A 25,909-nucleotide genomic window follows, 5' to 3' on the forward strand; every position below is an offset into this window, starting at 1 on the left:
TAGATGCCTATTTCCGCTTTCTTCCCGCCCACTTCCGGGTCTCTTCGGTTTATGAATTTGGGGCGCGAATTACTCCAAGCGCTGCTTCCATAAGGGTGCAAGAAGTTTCCATGGTGAGTCGCGAAATCCTTAACCGGCTAGGTGGGTCTAAAGTTGGGGAATGAGTTTTGAAGCAACGCGTTTGTGGCAGACTCCGCGGTTTGTATTTGAGGAGCGCGAGCGGGGATTGCTCACGGGGAAATGTCCGATGTCCTAAAAGGTCTGCGGTTAGGATCCTCAGATTGAAATATTTGTTAGGGAGGAGGGAGCAAAGCCATGAATACTTCCTCCCTATTTCGCCTGAATCATTCTCATGCTCATTCTTACTGCTGAGTCTCTCCCGCAGGTACTAAGTGCAGCCTTGGACATTAGTGTCTCTGTTTTGCCAGGCATCGTACTCGTTCTTGTTCCCACATAGAGATTTAAATTGAGAAAATTGAGTCCCATGAGTATCAGCAAGCTGGTAAAGAAAACAAGACAATCTAGAATGCCTCTCTCTCTCCTAAAGCATATAGTCTGGCGGCAAACTACTGTACCAGCCTTACTTCTTTTCACTCCGATACACATTAAAAGCCTCGCTGAACCTTTTCTGTCCCTGAACACGCCAGTTGTTGTTGTTTTCTTTTGCTTTCGAGCTGTCCTGCTGACCGAGTTTTACTGTTTTCCCTTGGATACTTCATTTTCCTACTTTTTTGGCTAAATATTTCAAAATGTCACTAAAATAATACTTTTTTCTATGAATAATATACAGACATACCTCTGAGATACTGTGGGGTCGGTTCCAGACCCCCACAATAAAGTTAATACTGCAATAAAGCCTGTCACACTCATTTTTTTGTTTCCCGGTGCATATAACAGTTGTATTGACACTGTATTGTAACAGTGTATAACAGTTGTATTTACACTATATTGTAACCTGTTAAGTGTACAGTAGCATTATGTGGAAAAAAATACTGTGCATACTTTAATTTTAAAATGTTTTATTCCTGAAAAAATGCTAACAATTGTCTCAGCCTTCATCAAGTCCTAATCTTTTTGCTAGTTGGAGGGTCTTGTTTGATGTTGATTGTCGTTGACCAATCAGGGTGATGGTTGCTGAAGACCGGAGTTGCTGTGGCAGTTTCTTAAAATAAGAAAATAATGTCCTGATGAATCTACAAGAAAATCAAAAGAAAAAAAAGTAAAAAAAGAAGGGCATTTGCACATTAGTTGACTCTTACATTCACTGAAGATTCTCTGTAGCATGCGACGCTGTTTGAAAGCATTTTACACACTGCAGAACTTTTTTCAAAACTAGAGTAAATCCTCTTAACCCCTACCATTGCTTGAAAAACTTAAGTTTATGTGATATTCTAAATTATTTGTTGACATTTCAACAATATTCACAGCATCTTCACCAGGAGTAGATTCCATCTCAAGAACTTTGCTTGTTTTTAAGAAGCAACTTCTTATCCACTCGTTTTATCATGAGATTGCAGCAATTCAGATACCTCTTCAGGCTCCACTATTTATTTTGCTATTTCTGCCAGATCTCCTGTCACTTCCTTCACTGAAGTCTTGAACCCCTGAAAGTCATGAGAGTTGGAATCAACTTTTCCCAAACTCCTGTTGATGTTGACACTTTGACCTCCTCCCATGTATCATGAATGTTCTTACTAGCATTTGGGATGGTGAATCATTTCCAGAAGTTTAATTTATTTTGCTCAGATCCATCAGAGGAATCACTATCTAGGGCAGCTATAACTTTACAAAATGTATTTCTTAAATAATAAGACTTGAAAGTCAAAATTATTCTTTGATTCATGTGCTACAGAATGGAGATAGTGTTAGCAGACATGGAAACAGCATTAAACTCCTTGTACATCTCTATCAGAGCTCTTGGGTGGCCAAGTACATGGTCAGTGAGCAGTAATATTTTAAAAGAAATCCTTTTTTAATGAGCCATACATCTCAAAGATGGGCTTAAACTCCTCAGTAAACTACCCTGTAAACAAACATACTGTCACCCAGGCTTTGTTCTCCCATTTCCAGAGCACAGACAGAGTAGATTTAAGAGAATTAAGGGCCCTAGGATTTTTCAGAATGGTCAATGAGCATTGACTTCAAGTCAACAACCCCATTAGCCCCTAACAAGAGAGTCAGCTTCAAAAGACAACTTTTGAAGCTTTGAAGCTAAGCAGTGACTTCTTTCTAGCTATGCAAGTCCTAGACAGCATCTTCCAATAGAAGGCTGTCTTCTTTAAAAATCTGTTGTTTAGTGTAGCCACCTTCATCAATTATCTTACCTAGAAGTGGATAACTTGCTGCAGCTTCTGCATCAGCACTTGCTGCTTCACTTTGTACTTTCATGTTATGGAGGTGGCTTATTTCCTTAAACCTCAGGAACCAAGCTCTGCTGTCTTCAAGCTCTTCTGCTGCAACTTTCTCACCTCTCTCAGTGTTCATAGAATTGAAGTGAGTTACGACCTTTCCATGGATTCATCTTTGGTTTAAGGAAATGTGGTTAGTTTGATCTTCAATCCCAGACCACTCAAACTTTCTTCCTGTCAGTAATAAGGCTGTTTTGCTTTTTTTTTTTTAAATCATTTATGTCTTCACTAGAATAGCACTTTAAATTTCCTTCAAGAACTTTTCCTTTGCATTCACAACTTGGCTAACTGGCCCAGCTTTCAGCCTGTCTTCGTTTTTGACATGCTTACCTCACTGTGCTTAATCATGTCTATCTTTTAACTTAAAGTGAGAGATAATGTGATTTTTCCTTTCACTTGAGCACTTAGAGGCCGTTGTGGGATTATTAATTGGCTTAATTTCAATATTGTTGTGTCTCAAGGAACAGGGAGGCCTAAGGAGAGGGAGAGAGGCAGGGAACAGGCAGTTGGTGGAGCAATCAGAACACACACAACATTTACTTTTAAGTTCTCTGATTTTGGTATGGTTTATAGTGCCCCAAAACAATTACATTAGTAAAATTAATCACCATAATAGATATAATAATGAAAAGGTTTGAAATACTGTGAGAATTATGAAAATATGACACAAACATGAAGTGAGCACAATCTGTTGGAAAAATCGCATCAATATAGTTGCTCAATGCAGGCTTGCCACAAACCTTTAATTTGTAAGACAACAACAAAATTCAGTGCCTGTGAGGCCTAATCAAGTGAAACACAATAAAGAGTTATACCTGTACATTTCCACCCATATGCATAAACCAGTTTAAGATAGTCATTCGATAACTTGTCTCTTTTATAACATTTATAAATATAGCACATATGGTAATTATTTTCATGTCTGTCCCTACCTATGCACTATCACTAAGCAATGATTTCCCTTGGATCTAAGAATGGGACAAAATATCTATTCTACTTGCACTGCAAGTAGCCCAGAAGTGATAGAAACGATGTCTTTATTGAATTCTTACTATGTCTCAAATATTGTTCTAGGTGGTTTATATATTCTTTGTTAAATCATTTTTGCTTTACAAAAGCCTTTAATGTTATTACTTTTATTAATGATTTTACTAATGGAGAAACTCTGCTAATTTACTTATCTAAAGATATACAGTTAATTAAGTGCCAGGGCTAAATTTGGAGCTTGGACAATTCACTTTCTTTTTTCTTTTTTTTTTGAGACGAAGTCTCGCTCTGTCACCAGGCTGGAGTGCAGCGGTGCAATCAGGGCTCACTGCAACCTCTGCAACCCTGGTTCAAGTGATTCTTCCGCCTCAGGCTCCTGAGTAGCTGGGACTACATGCGCGCACCACCATGCCCAGCTAATTTTTTTGTATTTTTAGTAGAGATGGGGTTTCACCATGTGGGCCAGGATGGTCTCGATCTCTTGATCTTGTGATCCACCCACCTCAGCCTCCGAAAGTGCTGGGATTACAGGCATGAGCCGCTATGCCAGCGGAACAATTTACTTTCATCGCAGAACTGCTCATAACCATGTGTTAGTGTTCTCAGTCTGGGTTGATTTGACCAGGGGACATTTTGCAATGTCTGGAAACAATTTTGGTTGGCTCTCCTCAGGGGTTGGAGGGATTCTAGCATCTGGCAGTCTACGTAGACCCACGTATGCTGCTAAACGTCCTACGGTACACGGCACAGACTCTATAACAAAGAATGACACCATTTAACATGTAAATAGTGCTGAGGTTGAGAAACTTGGCACTATGGTAGTGCCTCAAGCAAGTGTCAGTGTTAACAGTACTTCTCAAACTGTGGTGAAAGACCAGTTTTGCTTTTTATTTCTAATAAGTCATAACTGATACTTGTGTAAAATGCAATTAAAAATGAATTATTAGTCAAACCTCCCTGTGGTATAATGCCAGGAGAGAACTCTGGTAAACAGTGGATATTGAGTAATACGATGTGTCAACAATTACAGCAAATGCACCACTTTGGTGTGTGATGTTGATAGTAGAGGTTGTCAGGGGTGGGGGAGGGCAGGGATTATATAAGAACTTTCTGTTTGTTTTGCTCAATTTTCTGTAAATCTAAAACTGTTCTGAAAAGGTTTATTTTTTTAAAAAAATACTAATTAATAGAAAAGTGATATGGCAAAGATAAGACTAATTATTTTATAATTAGGTTCAATGTGCATAAAGTCACTCTGCCAAATTGCTATAAAGTTTTTAAATGAGTACCTTCAGTTTCCACTATTGAAAGGATTATGGCAAACAGTTTGAATGAGATTTGGAGTAGCACTAAATTACATGTTATTTAATAAAGAATATCAAGAAGAAAGTGATTAGTGGAATCAAATGATAAATAAATGCCCAGTGAGACAGACCATGAAAGTCTATAGACTGAGAAATGAAGTAGAATAGTTAAGACTTTGAGAAGGAGATACCTCGTGATCTGAGAGGGTGGGCAGAGACAGGAGAGAGCTGCTCAGGTAGAAGGTATGTGTCAGGGAGACAGAATTACCCAAAGTGTGTTTAGGAAATCATCAAATCTAGCTAGAGAGGGAGATTTGACTAAGAAGTAGTAGGAGGTAAGTATGAAAAGGTAGGCAGAGTTAGGTTGTTAAGGACTGAAAATGGCATGGTAAAGAGTTTGAATGTGGCACAGAAGGTATTGGGGTAAATTTTTTACACACTTAATTTGTTCCAAAATTTGGGATTGGGAGGAACTAGGCAGGGCTTGCCCATGTCTTGTCCCTGCAGTGTGGGCTGCAGCATATTGACTTACTTGCATGTACCAGACTGGCAAGTTGATGATGGCTATTGGCTGGGAGCTCAGCTAAGACTTGCCTAGTGTTTCAGTTCCTCTCCATATTGGCCTTCCTCATATGGTGGTTGCTGGGTTATAAGAGCAAGTGTTGGCCGGGTGTGGTGGCTCACGCCTGTAATCCCAGCACTTTGGAAGGCCGAGGCAGGCAAATCACTTGAGGTCAGGAGTTCAGCACTGGCCTGGCAAACAAAGTGAAACTCTGTCTCTACTAGAACACAAAATCCTGTAATCCCAGCTACTCGGGAGGCTGAGGCAGGAGAATCTCTTGAACCTGGGAGGTGGTGGTTGCAGTGAGCCGAGATTGTGCCACTGCACTCCAGCTCAGGCAACAGTGCAAAACTCCATCTCAAACAAAGGAAAAAAAGGAGCAAGTGTTTCCAAGCAAGAGGAAGTCAAAGTTGCCAGTCTCTTCATGTCTAAGCCAATAAACTAGAACAGAATCACTTTTACTATATTCTGTTGCTTAAACAGCTGCAGAGTTTGCCAAGATTTAGGACAAGGGAAAATAGACCTTACTTCTTATTAACAATCGTGAGAAGCAATGTATACCATTTTTAATCTGAAATCTCAGCTATCCCTTGCCCCCTCACCTGGGTTCTTTTATTCAGTGAACAACCTTTCTAGGAGAGACCTACAAGTGAAATTCTCTCATTTGTGGGTTTTTGGTTTTTTTTTGAGATGGAGTTTCGCTCTTATTACCCAGGCTAGAGTGCAATGGCGCCATCTCGGCTCACCGCAACCTCCGCCTCCTGGGTTCAGGCAATTCTCCTGCCTCAACCTCCCGAGTAGCTGGGACTACAGGCACATGCCACCATGCCCAGCTAATTTTTACATTTTCAGTAGAGACAGGATTTCACCTTGTTGACCAGGATGGTCTCGATTTCTTGACCTTGTGATCCACCCACCTCGGCCTCCCAAAGTGCTGGGATTACAGGCTTGAGCCACCACGCCCGGCCCCATGTGTTTTTTTAAGTAGGGGAAGTATAAGGGTGTAGATATCAAGTTGAAGGAATTAAGCATTTTAGAAATTGAACACAAGATAGAGAGTAAGTATATGGTAAGGATCCCATTGTTCAAGAGCAGGGTAAAGTGATATTTTGATTTCCACTGCTTTTTGTAACTGGTCTGATACGTGGTTGTTAAATGTAGTTTGTGATATTTCTTTCCCACTTTTTTTTTTCCAGTCTTACTGGCAGTGGGTGGAGGGAAGCTTGAAGCTTTTAAAATTTGAGAGTATAGATTTATCCAGAGTACCGTCTATATTGTCTCTCCCTAAATCTGCACATGTATTTAAACTGTATCAGTATAATTCTGACTGTTCAGAAAAGGAATGATGAATAATGTATCTGTATATCTAGCTATGGCTAATATGTGTGTATATGTATATATATATATATATATATGTGTGTGCATATATGTATTTTCTAGGCGTATATAGCTAATATGTGCATACACATATTTCCTTATATACTGTACCTAAATTCCAGCTACTTCTTATGGTCTAATGTAAGAATAAGCATCTCATTTCTCTGTTCCTCTTATCAGAAATGAAATTGGTAATAAAAGAGGGAAAATGAGTCACTCTAAATTTTATCAACATCCCCATCTCCAATCCCGTATCTGTTTTGCAATTTGTGGGAGGGCAGTGTAATCAGTACATTTATTTCTATACTCTTATTAAAATGCACATAGCCCAGATAAGATTGACAGTACATTCTTAGTACTGTCAGACTAACACATGAATTTCCACAAAATAGATTGACGATATAATCCTAAAAATTGTCTCCTTCCATTTTTTGCAAAAATTGAGTAATGGTAAATTTATTACTTAAAAGAACAAGACCTAGGTTTTACTCCTTGAACTGATATTATCTGCGACCACTTGATATTTCTATTTCCTTGGATTTAAACTTGGAGATGATGTTATCATACGATAAAGTTTAAAATAAGAAGTGCAAAAGGATTTTTAAATGATTTTCTAAAATCCATGCAAATGGAAGTTAATTTCTAGGAATGAAATTGAATCAGATCTTCTTACTCTGAGAAGAGTCAAAATTATTTGTTTTAAAATATGTTTGTTTAAAAGCATACAATCCTATCCCCAACTTTTATTACAATTTTTTTTTAAAAAAGAGAATTTAGAACATATGTAGGGAAGATTTTTAAACAAAACATTGTGCAAGGCTTTAGCTTTTTTTGTATTCTTTTCATCTTTACAGGTTTGTTTGTTTTTTTTTTTTAAGCACTGTGTTTAGATCAAGATGTCTGGTAAAGCAGGTGCTTCCAAGAAAAACTCTCAAGAGTTAAAAAGAAATCCAAAGAGAAAAAAGGATAGTGAGGAAGTGGTGTTGTCAGAGAAAAAGGTAATGAAAATATTATGTTTCTCATTTAGAACTCTTCGACTGGGGCCAGGCACTGCAGCTCATGCTTGTAATCCCAGCAATTTGGGAGGATAAGGTGGGCTGATCACTTGAGGCCAGGAGTTCGAGACCAGCCTGGCTAACATGGTGAAACCCTGCCTCAACTAAAAATACAGAAATTAGCCAGGCCTGATGATGTGCACCTGTAGTCCCAGCTACTTGGAGGCTGAGGCATGAGAATTATTTGAACCCAGGAGGCAGAGGTTACAGTGAGCCAAGTTGTGCCACTGCAATCCTGCCAGGGCAACAGAGTGAGACTCTGTCTCAAAAAAAAAAAAGAAAAACTTCAGTTGGAAATATTATCTACTCTATGAAAACAGGGTTAGTGGTACTACAGATTTAGCAGTTCATATCATTGTATAAGAGCTTTTGCAACGTTCTCACAAATAATTGTTTACTGCAATTTCTAAAAATAACCATTGATCATAGAATTCTTTGAGGAAGAGAAGGGTTATAGGGCAGTGCTAAGGTATTTAATGGGAAGATTAGAAATAATGTGTACAAATTCTTACAGCAATTAAATGTTAAAAGGTGAGAGAATTTGTCATTTGGTGGAGATTTTTATTAACATAGAAGACAAATAGTTTGGGAGGAATTAGCTTCTTTCTCCCATAATTTTGACCCTCTCTTTTAAAAGAATTAATGGATTAATCAAAAAAATTTTCATGTCTTACCCTACTCACTAGGCAATGCCTGTAATGTTTTGGAGGTAAAGTATATAACACTATTTCATAGACCAAGTGAGCAATGATTCATTTAAAACATTCTTTGACACTGTATAAAATTCTGTTATTATCAGCATTGTCAAGAATTACTTTAGTATATCCTCTACCTGTGATAAACATACACCACTTTTCTGTAGAAGTAGCAACATACATTTTTTCTATCTGCTAGAAATTGTATGAATACTCTTTGACATATATAACAAATTATTGTAAAAGCAGTTTCTTTTTATCTGATGTTTAATTCTGTTTTATGTTTATGCATGTGTTTTTCCCTCTAGTTTAGAAACACAATGAAAAGAAATAAAAATCATCTGAAAGATCTGTCTTCTGAAGGTATTTCTTTTCTATTATCTTGTTTAACTTGCTTCTTTATGAAGCTATCTGTATTCAAGAAAAAAATTTCAGCATCTTGTTTATGAATTCTGCAAAATATAGTAAAAACTACATTAGTATTTTTGTAAGAATACATAGTAGTGGTTAGTCAGTTATTTTGGTCAATTGAAATTTTAGTTAGCACCTCTGGCAAAATACTGTGGAGGCTTCAATGCCACTGAGTTGATGGGAACTAGAGAAATTCAGGCCCACAGCCTGAATTATTACTTATCTATGCTATAAAGAAAAATCCACTGATTGTTCTTCAAGACAAATATGCCTTCTGTTCTGTACAATTAGTTTTGAACCATTATTATAAGTTTGTTTTGAGTAAACTGGTTTGGAGTAGTTGTCTTTGGTTAAACGTTAGTGTTTGATGGAAAGATTCTCTATGTCTTCTCAGCCAACACTAGGTTTCGTCCTTTGGTTTTATACTCCTATGGCATTCAGTACTTTTTTTTCCTTTTGTATGCTTTGGATACCTATAATTTGTTCAATATCCCTTCTCTCCAATACTGATTTTCATGAAATCCAATACTATTTCTTCTTTTTTTAATCCCTAATGAGTAGAACAGTACCAACAGTATAGTCGACACTATGTATTTGTGGTTTGATTAATCTGTTTTGTTCCAGTTGCCATCCAACATTTGGAAAATAGTTTTCTGGTCCTCTCAATGAAATTTTTAAAGATTTTAGGCCATTTCTGAGAACGAAACTTTTTATAATTAGGCTTGATTCTTCATTTAAAATTGTTTCTATTATCATTTGGTAGTATTTCTGTTAACTTATCAATAGAAAGCATATTCATATTCAACACCTGGGATGTTATAGCTGTGTGATAAAAAGTAAATTAAACAGTTTATACAGCTTTATAATATTTTGTTCTCATAATTTCACGTGTTTTTAGATAAAGAAATTCAGTTTTTAAGCAAAAACATGTAAAACATCTTGATTAATCAGAGCCTGTTCTATTACCAGTGACAGGACAAACAAGGCACACTAACCTAAAACAGGTAAAGACAGCATCCAGCAAGAGAAAAACTTGGCAACCTCTTTCAAAGAGTAGCAGAGACAATTTGCAAACTATGATGGAATCAGTAATAATGTAAGTATAACATTTTTCCATTTCATTGTTTAGTTCCCACTTAGGTGTTTCCTATGGATATTATCCTTTTAAATATTGCTATTTTATGGTGACAGAGTATATTTCTGTTTCAGGAAAAGATATAATTAATGTGTGGCATTTGCCTTCAGCAGAAAAGTCTTTGTTAATTTTAGAAATTTGTAATTCCGTTGGTGAAATAAAAGCAAGAGTTTGTGGCCTGACTTGCTATCAGTAAAATTTTAATTTATGTCAATCGGGATTCTTTAGGAAGAAGATGAGTTCAAGGGACACTTTATATAGAAGCTACCACACTGGAAGGGATACAAAGAAAATAAGACAGAATTCTGCCATTGTGGAGCTAAATTCTGTCTGAAGAGCCAGGCATATAAACTATTACAGTACCGTGTAGCAAAAAATATATATAAGAAGATTTTTTTTATTGTAAAGACTCTTTTTAAAGTGTCTTTAATATGAAAGGAAAAGTGATTGATTCTGCCTGGCTAGTGGGGAGGGGCACTTGAGAGAAATCAGAGGGAAAAGGAGACAGAGCATGTTTATTTGTGTTTCAGACTACTATTTATTCGACCTTTTGTTCTTTTCTAGAACAATTTTGATTAAGAGTATTAAAGAAAAAGAAGAAATACAATACCATCTCAATTTCCTAAAGAAAAGGTAATACTGTTGCATAATTAAAATGGTTAAAACATAATTTCTAAAAACCTGACTTCTTCCTGTGTTGCCAAACAGACACTTGTGAAAGAAAAGATTTTTGTGTGTGCGTTTGTTGTTGTTTTGAGATGGAGTCTGTCACTGTTGCCCAGGCTAGAGTGCAGTGGTGTGATCTTGGCTTACTACAACCTCAGCTTCCTGGGTTCAAGCAATTCTCCTGCCTCAACCTCCAGAGTAGCTGAGATTATAAGCGCCCGCCACCATGCTCAGCTAATCCTTTGTATTTTTAGTAGAGATGGGGTTTCACTAGGTTGGTCAGGCTTGTCTTGAACTCCTCATCTCGTGATCCACCCACCTCAGCCTCCCAAAGTGCTGGGATTACAGGCATGAGCCACTGTGCCCGGCCCAGTTTGTTTTTTTTTTTTTTTAAAGAAGATGAACAGCTTAGAAATATGTATTCTTTTCTAAACTGCTGCTGCATGTGTTTCTCAAATAAGTTTCAGGGAACTCAACAACAACAACCACAACAAAACCTGAAAATCACAAAATTCCGTCTCCACAATCTTCTGTTTTGGAATTAGAACAATTTTGTCAACTTGAACTCCCTTCAACTTCATTTTTAATAATCTAAAATTAATAGTTCACTGCTCTTACCTATCTAATATTTATCCTGTTGCAGTGTTTTTCCTTCATTTCATATTGTCAAATTTGTACTTTGTATAAATTTCTAAGATATTATTGTTCTTCATCTTATGGTAAATCACCCATGGAGGTTTCTTTTCAAGAATTCTTAAAAGGGCTGGGCGCGGTGGCTCAAGCCTGTGATCCCAGCACTTTGGGAGGCCAAGGCGGGTGGATCACAAGGTCAAGAGATCGAGACCGTCCCGGTCAACATGGTGAAACCCCGTCTCCACTAAAAATGCAAACAAAAAAATTAGCTGGGCACGGTGGTGTGTGCCTCTAATCCCAGCTACTCAGGAGGCTGAGGCAGGAGAATTGCCTGAACCCAGGAGGCGGAGGTTGCGGTGAGCCGAGATCGCGCCATTGCACTCCAGCCTGGGTAACAAGAGCAAAACTCCGTCTCAAAAAAAAAAAAAATTCTTAAAAGGCACACCACTGCCCGCGATTTTTAATAATTACTTTTCTGTAGTATTTACACAACTTTTTCTTTTCATAAGAAAATGTTCTGCTCCTCAGTTTCAAGTTTGCCTAGAAATGTTTATGACCTATTTTAGGGAATTCCTTTGAGCACAAATTCTGTTTACTTTTTCTTTAAATATAATTTTCAACCCATAGTAGCCAAGTAGAAAGAGTGAATGGGATGGATTGGGTGGGGTGGGAGTTTGTTGAGAAAGACTGAACAGATTAAACAAAGACTGCTAGAAGCAGGCTTGAAATTGCTTGAAGGTATAGCAGCCTATGATTAAAGAAGGAGGAGGATATTAAAAAGATGATAAATGAGCAAATATACGTTTAATAAAAATGTAGCTATTTAGGATTTTTTTTAATATAGGACAAATACTAATGTTTAGTGTGTGAATGAAAATATTACATTACATAATAGTTGTTCATAGTGATAACCTTGTTTCATTGGAAAAGATTATATTCAACAAATAGGCAGTTCTTCATCATGTAGCAGCTATGGAGATATATATTTCAGGGCCTATTTCCTCCTTATTTTTACTTTCACAGCTTGCTTTCTTTAAGTCACAAAGGAACCATACTTAAGTTACAGTTATTTCTACAGATACAGCAAAGTACAACATTAGCAAACTGATCCTTATTGGAAGTCTGAATACATTCTTCTGTAGCAGTGTTTCTCAAAGTATATTTGAGACACTTGTTCTCACAGATACTCTGTGGATAAAAGTAACCTGTGGTGAATTATATTTGAGTACATTAGCATGTAAGAATCCCTGCCCTAAATAAATCTATTTCATTTTCTTTAACCTAGCATCTCCCAAATTGATATTTCTGGAAGCTCATTTTCATGTTATTAGTCTTATCTCTTCTTTTGACTAAATGTTGGCTTCATTAATTTCATTTTTTTTTTAGTTCTCAGTTGTTCTTACTAGATTACAACTATAGTCATATATAGCTTCTTATATATATATCACTTTAGCCTTGTGAAGAAAGAGGAAAAAGAAAACTCTTATCCCCTTTGCTTCAGTTAGAAAATTCTAGGAAATGGTTTCTGATTGGCCAAGCTTAAATGATATACACCTATCCTTGGTGTGATTTTGTGAAGAGCTACCATGAGTATGATTGATATAAACTTGATTATATACCTAGCCCCATGATCACACAGACAGGTTTGCTAGGCAAATGAAACTATATGCCATTATAATTCTAAAAGAATATACTTTGGGAAAGTCTGCCCTATGGAAACAATGTTATAAGTGGTGATTAAATGTTGCTGATATAGGAGGATATATTCAAGGCATGGTTTTAGTTTCTAAGAGTTAGTGAGACTCCTGGAAATCTGTCATTTAGAACATTTGGAGCAGTAAATGTCCCTTCTACATAATTGATTTAATAAACGTATAGAAGAAACTTCATAAATAAAAGATTTTAGTTAAGAAAATAAAAAACCCCTCTTAGGCAGACAGTTTGTGTTTAAATGTCTAATGATGATATTTCTGAATAACTAGAGGTTGTCTTAACAGTTTAATGAGAATTATGATTTGTGGGGTTTTGCTGCCTACTTTTTTCTTTACAAAAATAAAGATTTTATTTGCAAACTATGCATTGAACAAAGGTCCTTATCAAGACTCTATAAGAAACTTAAATTAGCAAGCAAAAAACTATAATCCTATTAGAATGTGGGCAAAAGACATGACGAGACACTTTTTCAAAAGAAAACAAACATGAAAAAATGCTGTCAACATCACTGATTACTAGAGAAATGCAAATGAAAACCACAATGAAAGACTACCTTACACCAGTTAGAATGGCTGTTACTAAAAAGTCAAAAAGTAACATACTAGCGAGGTTGCTGAGAAAAGGGAATGCTTATACACTGCTAGTGGGAATGTAAATTAGTTCAACTATTGTGGAACGCAGTTTGGCAGATTCACAAAGAACTTAAAACAGAGCTGTCATCGAACCAAGCAATCCCATTATGGGGTATATACCGAAGAAATATAAACTGTTCTACCATAAAGAAACATTCACACTTATGTTCACCGCAGAACTATTCACAATTGCAAAGACATGGAATCAGCTGGAATACTATGCAGCCATAAAAGAACGAGATCATGTCCTTTGCAGCAACATGGTTGGAGCTAGAGGTCATTATCCTAAGCAAACTAACACAGAAACAGAAAGCCACATAGGGCATGTTCTCACAAGTGGGTGCTAAACATTGAGTACATATGGACACAAAGAAGGGAACAACAGATACCAGGGCCTACTTGAGGGAGGAGAGTGAGGGTTGAGGAACTACCTATCAGGTACTATACTTATTACCTGGGTGAAGAAACAACCTGTACACCAAAGCCCCACAACATTTGCCTACATAACAAACCTGCATATGTACTCCTGAACCTAAAATAAAAGATTTTTTTTCAATTAAGATTTTAACAAGATCCCAAATGTCGGATAGTGGGTTCCACTATTGTTCAGATTTCTTCAAATCTTAAGTGGTAAAACTTTTTGGAATCCAGAGATGCTGGTATTATAAAAGGAATCAAAATTAGCTTTTCCTCATAAGATTCAGGAATCAAATCTGGGAAAGCTATTTTGCAGTCTGCCAGATGTGACAATAGAAATAGATGTTTCTACTAGTGATCAAATCAACTCAAATTGGTAAAAGAATTTTTTAATTTTAAAATATTCATGTTTATAGTACTTTTGAGCAATGCACTTTAATCTTAGTGTTTTATTTGCCTTAAACTCTATAGAACTCAGTTTTCTTTGAAATCATTTAGAATAATAACTCATGTAAATCTTCTCTATTTTTTATCATATTCTCTAAAATAATTGAGATTTTGGAGTCCAGGGTCATAGTTAAGACTTCTAGACTAGTGTTCTGTCCTTTAACCAACAATTCACAGTAAACAATAGACTCATGTCCGGTAATCGTTTAGAAAACATCTGGATGATACAAGGAAATTTTGGTTTTAAAATGTATATAAATTGTCAAATGTGTAAAATAGAAAATTTTCTTTTAGTAAAGTAGCCTCAGTGTACCTTCATTTGTGGTAAATCTTTTTTTTTTTTTTTTTTTTGAGAGAGAGAGTCTCACTCGATCACCAGGCACCAGGCTGGAGTGCAGTGGTGTGACCTTGGCTCACTGCAACCTCCGACTCCCGGGTTCAAGCAATTCTCCTGCCTCAGCCTCCTGAGTAGCTGGGACTACAGGCATGCGCCACCATGCCCAGCTAATTTTTTTTTGTATTTTTAGTAGAGATGGGGTTTCACCATGTTGGCCGGGATTGTCTCAATCTCTTGACCTCGTGATCCGCCTGCCTCGGCCTCCCAAAGTGCTGGGATTACAGGCCTGAGCCACCACGCCCAGCCTGCGGTAAATCTTAATAAATTGAAAGGCTAAATGATTTGTCAGGGCTTTTTGAGGGGAAGACTTACTGGCACAGTTACCCAGTGGTAATAAAAGAATATTGTACCCTTAAGAATATGAGGAAAAGAAATAATGAGGACTGTTTTAAACTAATAATACTCAAAAATAAACAAAATAATTATGTTTTTATTTTATTCTTAAGATTGCTACAACTGTGTGAAACTCTGAAAGTTCCTCCCAAAAAGACAGAAGATTTAGCTAATGTGTCAAGTCTGCTGAATGTGGAAAGGGCACGAAACAAAGCTAATGCAGAAAGTCTGGCATTACTGCAGGTATGAAATTTGAATAGGGAATCCATAATTAGAGAGTTAGGAAAAGGAGAAAAGACCAAGGTTTTTTAAGTTATCATGATGTTCTTCCAGTAGTAGCTACTAGATCTTGAACCAGATTTTTCACTGAAGCAAAAATTTGTCTGAACTTGGCACCTCCAAAGTTGAAGTATTTCTAAAATATTTGTGGGTAAGTAGCAGTCCTATTTTTGTTTTATCAGACTTTAACTGAACTTAGTATTTTTAATTATCAATTTGTAGGAACTTACTACTAAATACTGTGAAATTTTAAAACACATAAGTTTTTCTAACCTGTATATGGCAAGAAAACACAATTATCATTATAGTTAATATGCACTGATGACTTCCTATACTCTAGACACTGTTCTAAGCACTTTATAGTTATATCCCTTAATCATCACAATAAATCATAATTTAGAGTATGACCTAAATTATTCTCATTTTACAAACATGATAAAAAGACATACTGCTATTTCTAACTGAAGCTTATACAAATTGCTTAAAGTTGAGGTGCTAACTGTGTCATTCTGACGTTAGTGCACGATTCTTGATCACTGTGTTGTATGGCATTCTGTGGAAGATAGTGGGAGATAACTTTATCTATCATGATTAACTTCAAGCTTTTAATTAATGGATATCTGAACAACTAAGAAACAGCAACCTTAAGAAGCTTATTAGATAATTATAAAAACTAAAACACATCAGACCCCACATATCCCTTAGACATTTTGAAGTAGTTTGTAGATGTGGTGCATAGATTTCAGTTGCAATTTAGTAAACACAAGGTGGTAGTAGTTTCTGCAAGGAACATATTCCCAATAATTTGTAATAATTCAAAAGTAACAAATAATTCATTCCCATTTTTCCATAAGATTGAGAGTAAAATTGAAGGAACAGATTTCTGAGCATAAATCTATATATATTTCTAATTAATAGGGCGGTATTTTTTGGTGGCTGACTCACTTTGTTCAAAGCGTGCTATTTTATTTCCATCCCAAAGTTCCTACTTTTTTAGGGCATGTTTTCAATATTGGCATTAACTTCATCACCTAAACACTTAGATGGCCTTTATTTAGGTTGTTTTAAAAGGTTTGAAAGCATAATAATGGAGAATTTTAACATTTACTATTTATGCACATCAGTTAAGAGTGTTCTGAAGTCATAAATGGTAGTGTGATTTTTATGATACTGGGAAGCATTTCTGTTCTTCAGCTGAAATTTGACCTCCATAGGACATAAGCATAATTACAGTCTATGGTTTGCTTGTTAGTCACTCAGAAGAAGCACCACTGGCATTTGGAGTTCTTCATTGGCATAAGAGGATCTTTGGACTAGCAGTTTGTAAACTCTATCTGTAACCATTAGTTTTCTCCTCTGTGCCTCAAAGCCATTGCTTTTTCTCACTGCAGCCTAGAGTTATTACTGGTGATAATTTTCCAAAACCTGTAATAGTAAAAGAAATTTTATTTAACATTTCATTGTGCTCTCACTTAGTAATGGTGCTGGGGAAACAACAATGGTGAACATCATCTTGTAGATTCTGTGAAGACAGCATTAGAGCTATTGAAGCATAATTTTTAAGACTCCCTGATATTATCATAAAAATGGAGCCATAGGATTTCAGAATAAGAGTTAGCATAAGAAAATATGACAATAAAGACCAAAAATAACATTTCTGCATACACCGAAAGCATGCCAAAAAGACATGCACCTAGAACAGCTGAACATTAACCTAATTTCTCAAGTGACTTGAAATAAATTCAGAAAAAATGATAGAAAATATAGGGGAAACTTTATAAATCAGAATTAGAAATACTGACAAAAGAAAGTACAGAATTCAGGTATTAATGAGACATAAAAGAAAAACTTTCAGGTATGTAGATTTAGTTGCAATTTAGTAAGTACAAGGTGATAGTAGTTTCTGCAAGGAAACTACTAAGTTAGAAGAAACACTAAAGCAAATAAACACAACAGATAATGCTTATGGTAAATAGAAGACAACATAAGCAGAAAATTTTCAGAGTCATAAAAACATTTGTAAAAGGAATTGAAAAAAAAATCCTCAAAGAAGATACAGTATGAATATGGTAATAATACCCAAAGATAACCAAAGGGATGAAACAAAATGAATTTTATAATGAGAAATTTTAATCCTCACTATATGTAACCCTTTTACTTATTCAGTGCTGTTATACATTCCCTTTATAGTGGGTTGAATCTGGGAAAAGGGTCTTGTCAGATAAATTTAAGGATCTCAAGATGAAATTATCCTGGATTGTCATGGGTAGGTCCGACATTCAATAACAAGTGTTCTTATAAATGACATGAAAAGGCACCAAGACAAAGAAAAAGCCATAGGAAGGCAAAGGCAGAAACTAGAGCAATGCAGCTACAAGGAATGCTGACAGCTACCAAAAGCTAAAAAAGATAAGAAAGCATTCCCCTCTCTGTCTTCAGAGGGATTGTGGCCCTGCCAACAATCTCGATTTTGAACTTCTGTCTTCCAGAACCATGACAGAATGAGTTTCTGTTGTTTTAAGCCAAGTAGGTAGTACAGCAGCCACAGGAAACTCATATATGTGGTTTGCTTTATATTTATATTGGACAGCACCCTGTTAACTCCAACAACCAATTCACAGAAAATACAGGGCTGAGGAACAGGTTAAACTTCATTCAACAGGGAATGCAGTTCACAAAATTTAGCCCATAGGAAATTCCCCAGAGCAAACTATTTAATCTCCACAAATAAATTACAATGAACCAAAAAAATTGAAATGGAAGCATCCTACAGACAAAAAGAGACTTAGACATATCAACCTGACAGTTTGGAACCTGATTAAAACAAAATGTAAAAAGAAAAACTCCAATGTATAAGAAAATTGAAAATGTGAACACTAACCATGTTTGATATTAAGAAATGTATTGGGATTTTTAAAAGTGTAGTAATGATATTGCCATCTTATATGTCTTTAAATCCATTAGAGCTATATACTGAAATATTTATAGATAAAAGGATATCTAGGATTGAAATAGTGCAAGGGAAGCGGAAGTGGATGGAGTTAAAGGTGTAACAAGATGGCCACGGGCTGGGCACGGTGGCTCACACCTGTAATTCCAGCACTGTGGACGGCCAAGGCAGATGGATAACCGGAGGTCAGGAGTTCAAGACCAGGTTTGCCAACATGATGAAATCATGTCTCTACTACTACTAATAATAATAATAAAATTAGCTGGGTGTGGTGGCAGGCGCCTGTAGTCTCTGCTACTCGGAAGGCTGAGGCAGGAGAATCACTTGAACCCAGGAGGCAGAGGTTGCAATGAGCCAAGATTGTTCCATTGCACTCCATCCTGGGCAACAGGAGTAAAACTCATCTCAGAAAAAGAAGATGGCCATGAGTTGATAATTGAAACCGGCCAATATGTTCATGAGAACATTCTCTCTTACTATGTATGTTTGAAATTTACTATAATAAAAAATTTAAAAATTCTGTTTTTCCATGGTATTTAGAGTCAAGTGAATAGAGCTCACAGTCCTAAAATCTTAGGCATTCAAGAATCAACGCATTCCTAGGAAGGGGCCAGACAATAAACATTTTAGCCTTTTTGGACCACATATGTTTGACTGTTTTGCTGCATATACTTTTGTTTTGTTGAGGTTTTGAGCAATCTTTTAAAAATGTAAGAACAGCTCCGTTCTTGAACTGTACAAAAATATCCGATGGGCAATTGTTGACCCCTGCAGCTACCCTGTTATTTAAAAAAAAAAAAAAAAAAAATGTCATTTAGAAGCCAAAGTATATTTCTTGAGGAAGACTACTCTAGTTGCCAGCAACAGTTCTGCATCCAGTATTTGGAGAACAACATAGATATAGTATTAATCTTATTGCTGAACAAGATTTCAGAGTTACTTCTGTATATTTTCTGTGTGGCTTATTTACTTGTTCCCCAAAGCCAACAGGCAATATTATCATTGACCATTGCTAGGACTATACTTGAAAGCAGTGCCATACTTAATACGCTTTAGAAGCCTGGAAACTTGCTAATTTTAATTTTATACTTGGCCTGCAAATAACACATTCTTGATATGTTGTTCTCATACTTATTTTATTCATTTCTCATTTTCTTTGCATCTTCCCCTATAAATTATATATTCCTTTAATGTGGGAAAGTGTTTTTCACTTTTTAATTATTTTCCCTGCTCTAATGCCCAACATTACTTCCTTTTGAAAATTAAAATAGCAGACTCTCAAATGTTCCTAAATAAAACAACTCAGAGAATTCTCCATTCCATGAAGTTTTTTTTTGTTTGTTTGTTTGTTTTTTTGAGACAGAGTTTCGCTCTTGTTACCCAGGCTGGAGTGCAATGGCGCAATCTTGGCTCACCACTAACCTCCGCCTCCTTGGTTCAGGCATTTCTCCTGCCTCAGCCTCCCAAGTAGCTGGGATTACAGGCATGCGCCACCACGCCCAGCTAATTTTTTGTATTTTTAGTAGAGAGAGGGTTTCACCATGTTGACCAGGATGGTCTCAATCTCTTGACCTCGTGATCCACCCGCCTCGGACTCCCAAAGTGCTGGGATTACAGAAATGAGCCACTGTGCCCGGCCCTTACATGAAGTTTTATTCTGCTTAGGGAAGGTTGCTGTATTTGCCATCATCAGTTCTGAGCTCTGCTAGATTTACACTTGGATCTTCCAGTATCTCTGACACTAGCAGCATCGGTAAGTTTTGAGGAAGTGTTCATGTACATCTCCTTAGTCCAGGGAAATTAGATTTCATTATAATGCATTAATACCTTGACAAACCAACTTTCCAAGAAATCTGTTTTTCGAACGAAACAAAAGTAAATTCACCAGTTGCTTCTAAAAATGTTTTAACATATAAGGTATTTTTAAAAATGTGTTATGTATAACAGTATCTGTTAGAATTTAATATTATAATGTGTTTAACTTAAAATGTTTATTTCCTCTTTCTGACTCAGGAAGAAATAGATAAAATGGTAGAGACTGCAGAGTTAATGACTGGGAATATTCAGAGGCTAGAGAACAAAATTGAAATTCTGGCAAGTGAGGTGGAAGAAGAGGAGGAGAAGGTAAAACAGGTAATTATTTTAAAATGTAGTGTTGGAATTTGGATATAATTTTTAGTGGTTACATTCTGCCAAGACAACTTATGAGTATACTATGCTGAGAGAAATCAGCTTTTTGAAATAATCTGTGGCTTTCTTCTAATTTAGATGCATCAAATAAATAATAGCGGAGTCCTCTCTCTTCCAGAACTTTCTCAGAAAACTCTCAAAGCACCCACACTTCAGGTAAGTATCTACTTACCATATTGATTACAGTATACTTTAGAGATTTTGCAAGTTTGGATCCAGATCACAGCAAAAAAGCAAATAACTGCAATAATGCAAGTTACACAAATATTTTTAATTTCCACTGCATATAAAAGTTATGTTTACACTATACTAAAGTCTAGTAAGTGTGGAAAAGCATTATTTCTTTTTTTAAAAAAAAGGCATACCTTAATTTTAAAAATGCTTTATTCCTAAAAAAAACGTTGACGACCATCTGCACCTTCAGCATGTCGTAATCTTTTCGCTGGTGGAGGGTTTTGTCTCGAAGTTGCTGGCTGCTGACTGATCGGCATGGTGATTACTGAAGATTGAGAAGCCTGTGGCAATTTCTTAAACTAAGGAAATGAAATTTGCCACATCAGTAGATTCTTCATTTCATGAATGATTTCTCTGGAGCATATGATGCTGTTTCATAGCCTTTTACCCACGGTAGAACTTACTTCAAAATTGAAGTCACTTTTCTCAAATCTTGCCATGGCTTTATCAGCTAAGTTTATGTCATATTCTGTATCCTTCATTGTTATTTCAACTATGTTCACAACATCTTCATCAGGAATAGATTCCATCTCAAGAAACCACTTTTTTTGCTCATCCATTAGAAACATCTCCAGATCCATTCAAGTTTTCTCATGAAATTGCAGCAATTCAGTCCCATCTTCAGGCTTCACCTCTAATTCCAGTTCTCTTGCTATTTCTACCACAACATCAGTCACTTCCTCCACTGAAGTCTTGACCCCTCAAAGTCATCCATGAGGAGATTAAAAATTGAATCAGTTTTTTCTAAACTGTTACTGGTATTTTGACTCCTCTTATGAATCATGAATGGTCTTATTGACGTCTAGCATAAATTTCTTTCAAGATGTTTACAATTTATTTTACCCAGACCCATCAAAGAAATCACTATCTAGGGCAGCTATAGCCTTACAAAATTTATTTCTTAAATAATAAGACCTGAAAGTCGAAATGACTCTTTGATCCATAAGTTGCAGAATAGATGTGTTAGCAAATGTGAAAACATTAATCTCCTTGTACATCTTCATCAGAGCTCTTGGGTAACTGGGAACATTTTCAATGAGCAGTAGTATTTTCAAAGGCATCTTTTCTGAGCAGTAGGTCTTAACAGGGAGCTTAAAATATTCAGTAAGCCATGCTTTTAACAGATGTGCTGTCATCTGTGCTTTCTTGTTCTACTTACAGAGCAGAGACAATGCAGATTTAGTAGATTTAAGGACCCTAGGATTTTCAGAATGGTCATTGAGCTTTGGCTTCAACTTCAAGTCACCAGCTGCATTAGCCCCTAACAAAAGCCTAACAAAAGCTTGTTTTTTAAAGCTTTGAAGCCAGGCATTGCCTTCTCCTCTCCAACTACAAAAGTACTAGAGATGGCATCTTCTTCCAGTAGAATGCTATTTTGTTTACATTGAAAATATGTTGTTTACTATAGCCACCGTCATCAGTGATCGTAGCTAGCTAGGTCTTCTGGGTGAGTAGCTGTAGCTTTTCTATCAGCACTTGCTGCTTCACCTTGCACTTTTTATGTTATAAACACAGCTTCTTTCCTTAAATCTTACAAACTAACTTCTGCTAGCTTCAGGTTTTTCTTCTGCAACTTCCTCACCTCTGTCAGCCTTCACAGACTTGAAAAGAGTTAGGCCCTTGCTGTGGGTTAGGATTTGGTTTAAGGGAAATGTTGTGGCTAGTTTGATCTTCCATCCAGACCACTCAGACTTTCCGATAGCAACAATAAGGTTGTTTTGCTTTCTCATCATTCATGTATTCACTGAAGTAGCACTTTAAGTTTCCTTCAAGGACTTTTCCTTTGCATTCACAACTTGGGTGTTTGGCACAAGAGGCCTAGCTTTTGGTTTACTTGGCTTTTGATATGCCTTCCTCACTAAACTTAGTAATTTATAGCTTTTGATTTAAAGGAAGAGACATGATTCTTTTTTTCACCTGAACACTTAGAGGCCATTGTAGCATTATTAACTGGCTTAATTTCAATATTGTTGTATCACAGGGAATAGGGAGGTCCAAAAACAAGGAGAGAAACTGGGAAATGGCTGGTTGGTGGAGCAGTCAGAACACACAACAGTTAATAATTCAGTTCACTATTGGATATGGTTGCAGTTGTGGCACCCCAGAACAATTACAGCAGTTCAATCAAAGAACACTGGGCATAGATCACCATAATAGATACCGTAATAATTTTTAAAGTTTGAAATGTTACAAGAATTACCAAAATGTGATGTAGAGACACAAAGTGAGCATGTGCTGTTGGAAGAATGCTGCTGGTAGACCTACTTGACACAGAGTTGCCAAAACCTTCAGTTTGTAAAAAACACAATATCTGGGAAGCACAGTAAAATGAGACATCCCTAATATCATAGACCAGTTATACATTATATATATATATAAAAGCATTATGTCTCATTTCTTTCTTTAAACAAATGGAACCTGATACAAACTGTTTGGCAAATTACTTTTCTCATTTGACTATATAGTTTGAACATCTTGTCCGTCATATATATCTCACATTTTTGTTGATAGCTGTGTAACATTCTGTCGCCTGGATGTCATAATATAATTTGTAAATTGCTAGTGGAAATACATAATTTTTTATTACAGATAAGAGAGGGTACACCCTTGTACATATATCCTTACTGATTTGTGTAGTCATAATTGTAGGATGCATTTCTAGAAGTAAATATTGACAGTTTGGTTTTTTTATGCATCTAACAATGGCATATAACTCCTTACAAAATAGTACTGTCTTATTTGTAGTAAACTCTAAACTGGTAGTTTATCTTTCTTTAGAGGACTCCAGTAGATATTGTAGTATATGTGTTTGTAGCATTGGAAATTTTTCATGTTTTCTCAAAAAGCAATTTAAAATTTTCTTCACACCTGTAATCCCAGCACTCTGGGAGACTGAGGTAGGTGGATCATCTGAGGTCAGGAGTTGGAGACCAGCCTGACCAACATGGAGAAACCCGTCTCTACTGAAAACACAAAATTAGTTGGGCACGGTGGCGCATGCCTGTAATCCCAGCTATTTGGGAGGCTGAGGCAGAAGAGTTGCTTGAGTCTGGGAGGTGGAGGTTGCGGTGAGCTGAGAACATGCCATTGCACTCCAGCCTCAGCAACAAAAACGAATCTCCATCTCAAAAAAAATAAAATTCTTATCATCCACCAGTGGTAAGAGGAGCAGGATGGGGAGGGGAGAGATAAATTTCAAATAATGGCCATTAGTTGACAATTATTGAAGTTGAGTGATGGATAATTAAGATTTATTTATTATACTGTTCTCTCTGACATACATTTGAGATTTTTCATACTAAAATGTTAAAGACTATATTTAATACTGTTTTTCCCACAGAAAGAGATTTTGGCACTAATTCCAAACCAGAATGCTCTTCTAAAGGACTTGGATATTCTTCATAATTCATCACAGATGAAGAGCATGTTAACATTCATTGAAGAAGCCTATAAGAAACTGGATGCCTCTTAAAGGGATTTTTTTTTTTAGATTGCTCCATATTCAATGTTCAGGAATTTGTAAAACTGTTAACCTATAAGTATATTTACAGAGGCTAAGTCTTTTGCAGGATTTATTATCTTCTGATATATACTTTAAAATTAGTCTTTGTAGGTGTATCATTAGCATCTAATATAGTTCTGAAAACTGTTTTTAGCATTTGCCAAATCTACGAAGCCAACCTTTATATTGCTGTATCTACAATTATTTGCCTAAAACCATAAAATAGGAATTGCCTTGATGATTTAATAGTTTATAATACCTTAATGAAGTTCATTTATTGGTTAACAGCTCTTTTCAGGAGCTGTGATATGTAAGTGTTTACCTGTAGTGCCTAGTGCATAAAAACCTAAGTGTTTGCTATCATTCCTTTGTAGCCAATGGCTAACAATTTCTGTCTGGTCATCTGGAACTTGAAAAATCCTCAAATGCCTTTATTCTTTTACCTAACTCCCTATTCTTTTTGTAGAGTAGATAAGATATGCCTGGCATATTTAACTCCAGAGGTAATATAAAAATTTTACTTCTTTGGTTGGTTAGTAAATTGGTGTTGAATATTTTCTGTTGTCATCAAAACATACTTTCAAAATTATTTAAAAGGAAGCTTAGTACATTTATTTCATTAAAACAAAAAACAACCAAAAAACTTCTTTGTAAACGTTTCTTATGATAATAAGCTTACATATGTGAATAAATTATCAAAAATTATTTCTAAGAAACTATAGTATACTGTCATGGGTGTTTTTTGTTTCTTGTTTTTAATCTGTAAAATAAAATGACTGCAATTATTTTTTTTTTTTGCCTGACCTATAATATCAGTAATAAATTACCCAGCCTCAGATATTCCTTTATAGCAACACTAAACATACTAAGAAAATTGGTATTCAGGAGTGAGGCATTGCTCTAAAGATGCCTGAAAATGGTGGGAGTAGCTTTTGAACTAGGTAATAGGCAGAGGTTGGAAGAGTTTGTTTGGAGGGCTCAGGAGAAGACAGGAAGACAAGGGAAAGTTTGGAACGTCTTAGAGATTGGTTAAGTAGTGGTGGATTGAAATGCTTATAGAAAAAGAGACAGCAAAGGTCATACTGAGGAAGCCTTAAATGGAAATGATGAACTTATTAGTAACTGAAGCAAAGGTCACACTTGTTACACGATAGCAAAGAATGTCTGCATTGTGTCCATGCTCTAGGGCTTTATGGAAGGCCTAATTTCAGAGATGGCCAAGGGTATCTGGGAAAAGAAATTTCTAATCATCAAAGTGCTCAGGCTGCTGCATGGTTACTTCTAACTGCTTAGAGACCAGAGGAAAATTGGAAAATGTACAGCCTTGCTTTGTGTTAGAGAAGGAAAGAAGAGTGTTTTTAGAAGAGGAATCTAAGAGTATGGCAAAGCAGGAGCAATAGTTTTCTAAAGAGGTTATCTTGATTAAAAGGGGCCAGGTGCTAACAAGACTATGGTAAATATGTCTCAAAGCCATTTCAGAAATCTTTGATGCCACCCCCTCCTATCACAGATCGAGAAGCTTAGAATGAAAGAATGGTTTTTTGACGTGGTGGGTGATACTGCTCCCCACACCTCACTGGCA

At 36.2% G+C, this 25,909-nt stretch overlaps 1 protein-coding gene across 5 annotated transcripts; it reads left to right on the plus strand.

Moving 5' to 3' along the window:
- Positions 1-30: 30 nt before the first annotated feature.
- Positions 31-25,048, plus strand: CENPQ (centromere protein Q). 5 transcript variants are annotated; one of them, XM_035295866.3, is made up of 9 exons: positions 31-113; positions 7,493-7,636; positions 8,697-8,751; positions 9,769-9,895; positions 10,499-10,567; positions 15,286-15,415; positions 20,415-20,534; positions 20,670-20,747; positions 24,166-25,048. In XM_035295866.3, the coding sequence occupies exons 2-9, from the start codon at positions 7,535-7,537 to the stop codon at positions 24,295-24,297; spliced, it is 813 nt and encodes a 270-aa protein (XP_035151757.2). In that variant the 5' UTR covers positions 31-113; positions 7,493-7,534; the 3' UTR covers positions 24,298-25,048. The 5 variants fall into 5 exon arrangements, with proteins under 5 accessions (XP_035151757.2, XP_008992802.3, XP_008992803.3 ...); XM_008994554.4 differs by having other exon boundaries at positions 7,517-7,636; XM_008994555.5 differs by having other exon boundaries at positions 7,517-7,636; positions 9,775-9,895.
- The last annotated feature ends 861 nt before the right edge of the window (positions 25,049-25,909 follow it).

Source organism: Callithrix jacchus, chromosome 4 (assembly GCF_049354715.1).
Source record: "Callithrix jacchus isolate 240 chromosome 4, calJac240_pri, whole genome shotgun sequence".
Taxonomy (NCBI): Eukaryota; Metazoa; Chordata; class Mammalia; order Primates; family Cebidae; genus Callithrix; species Callithrix jacchus.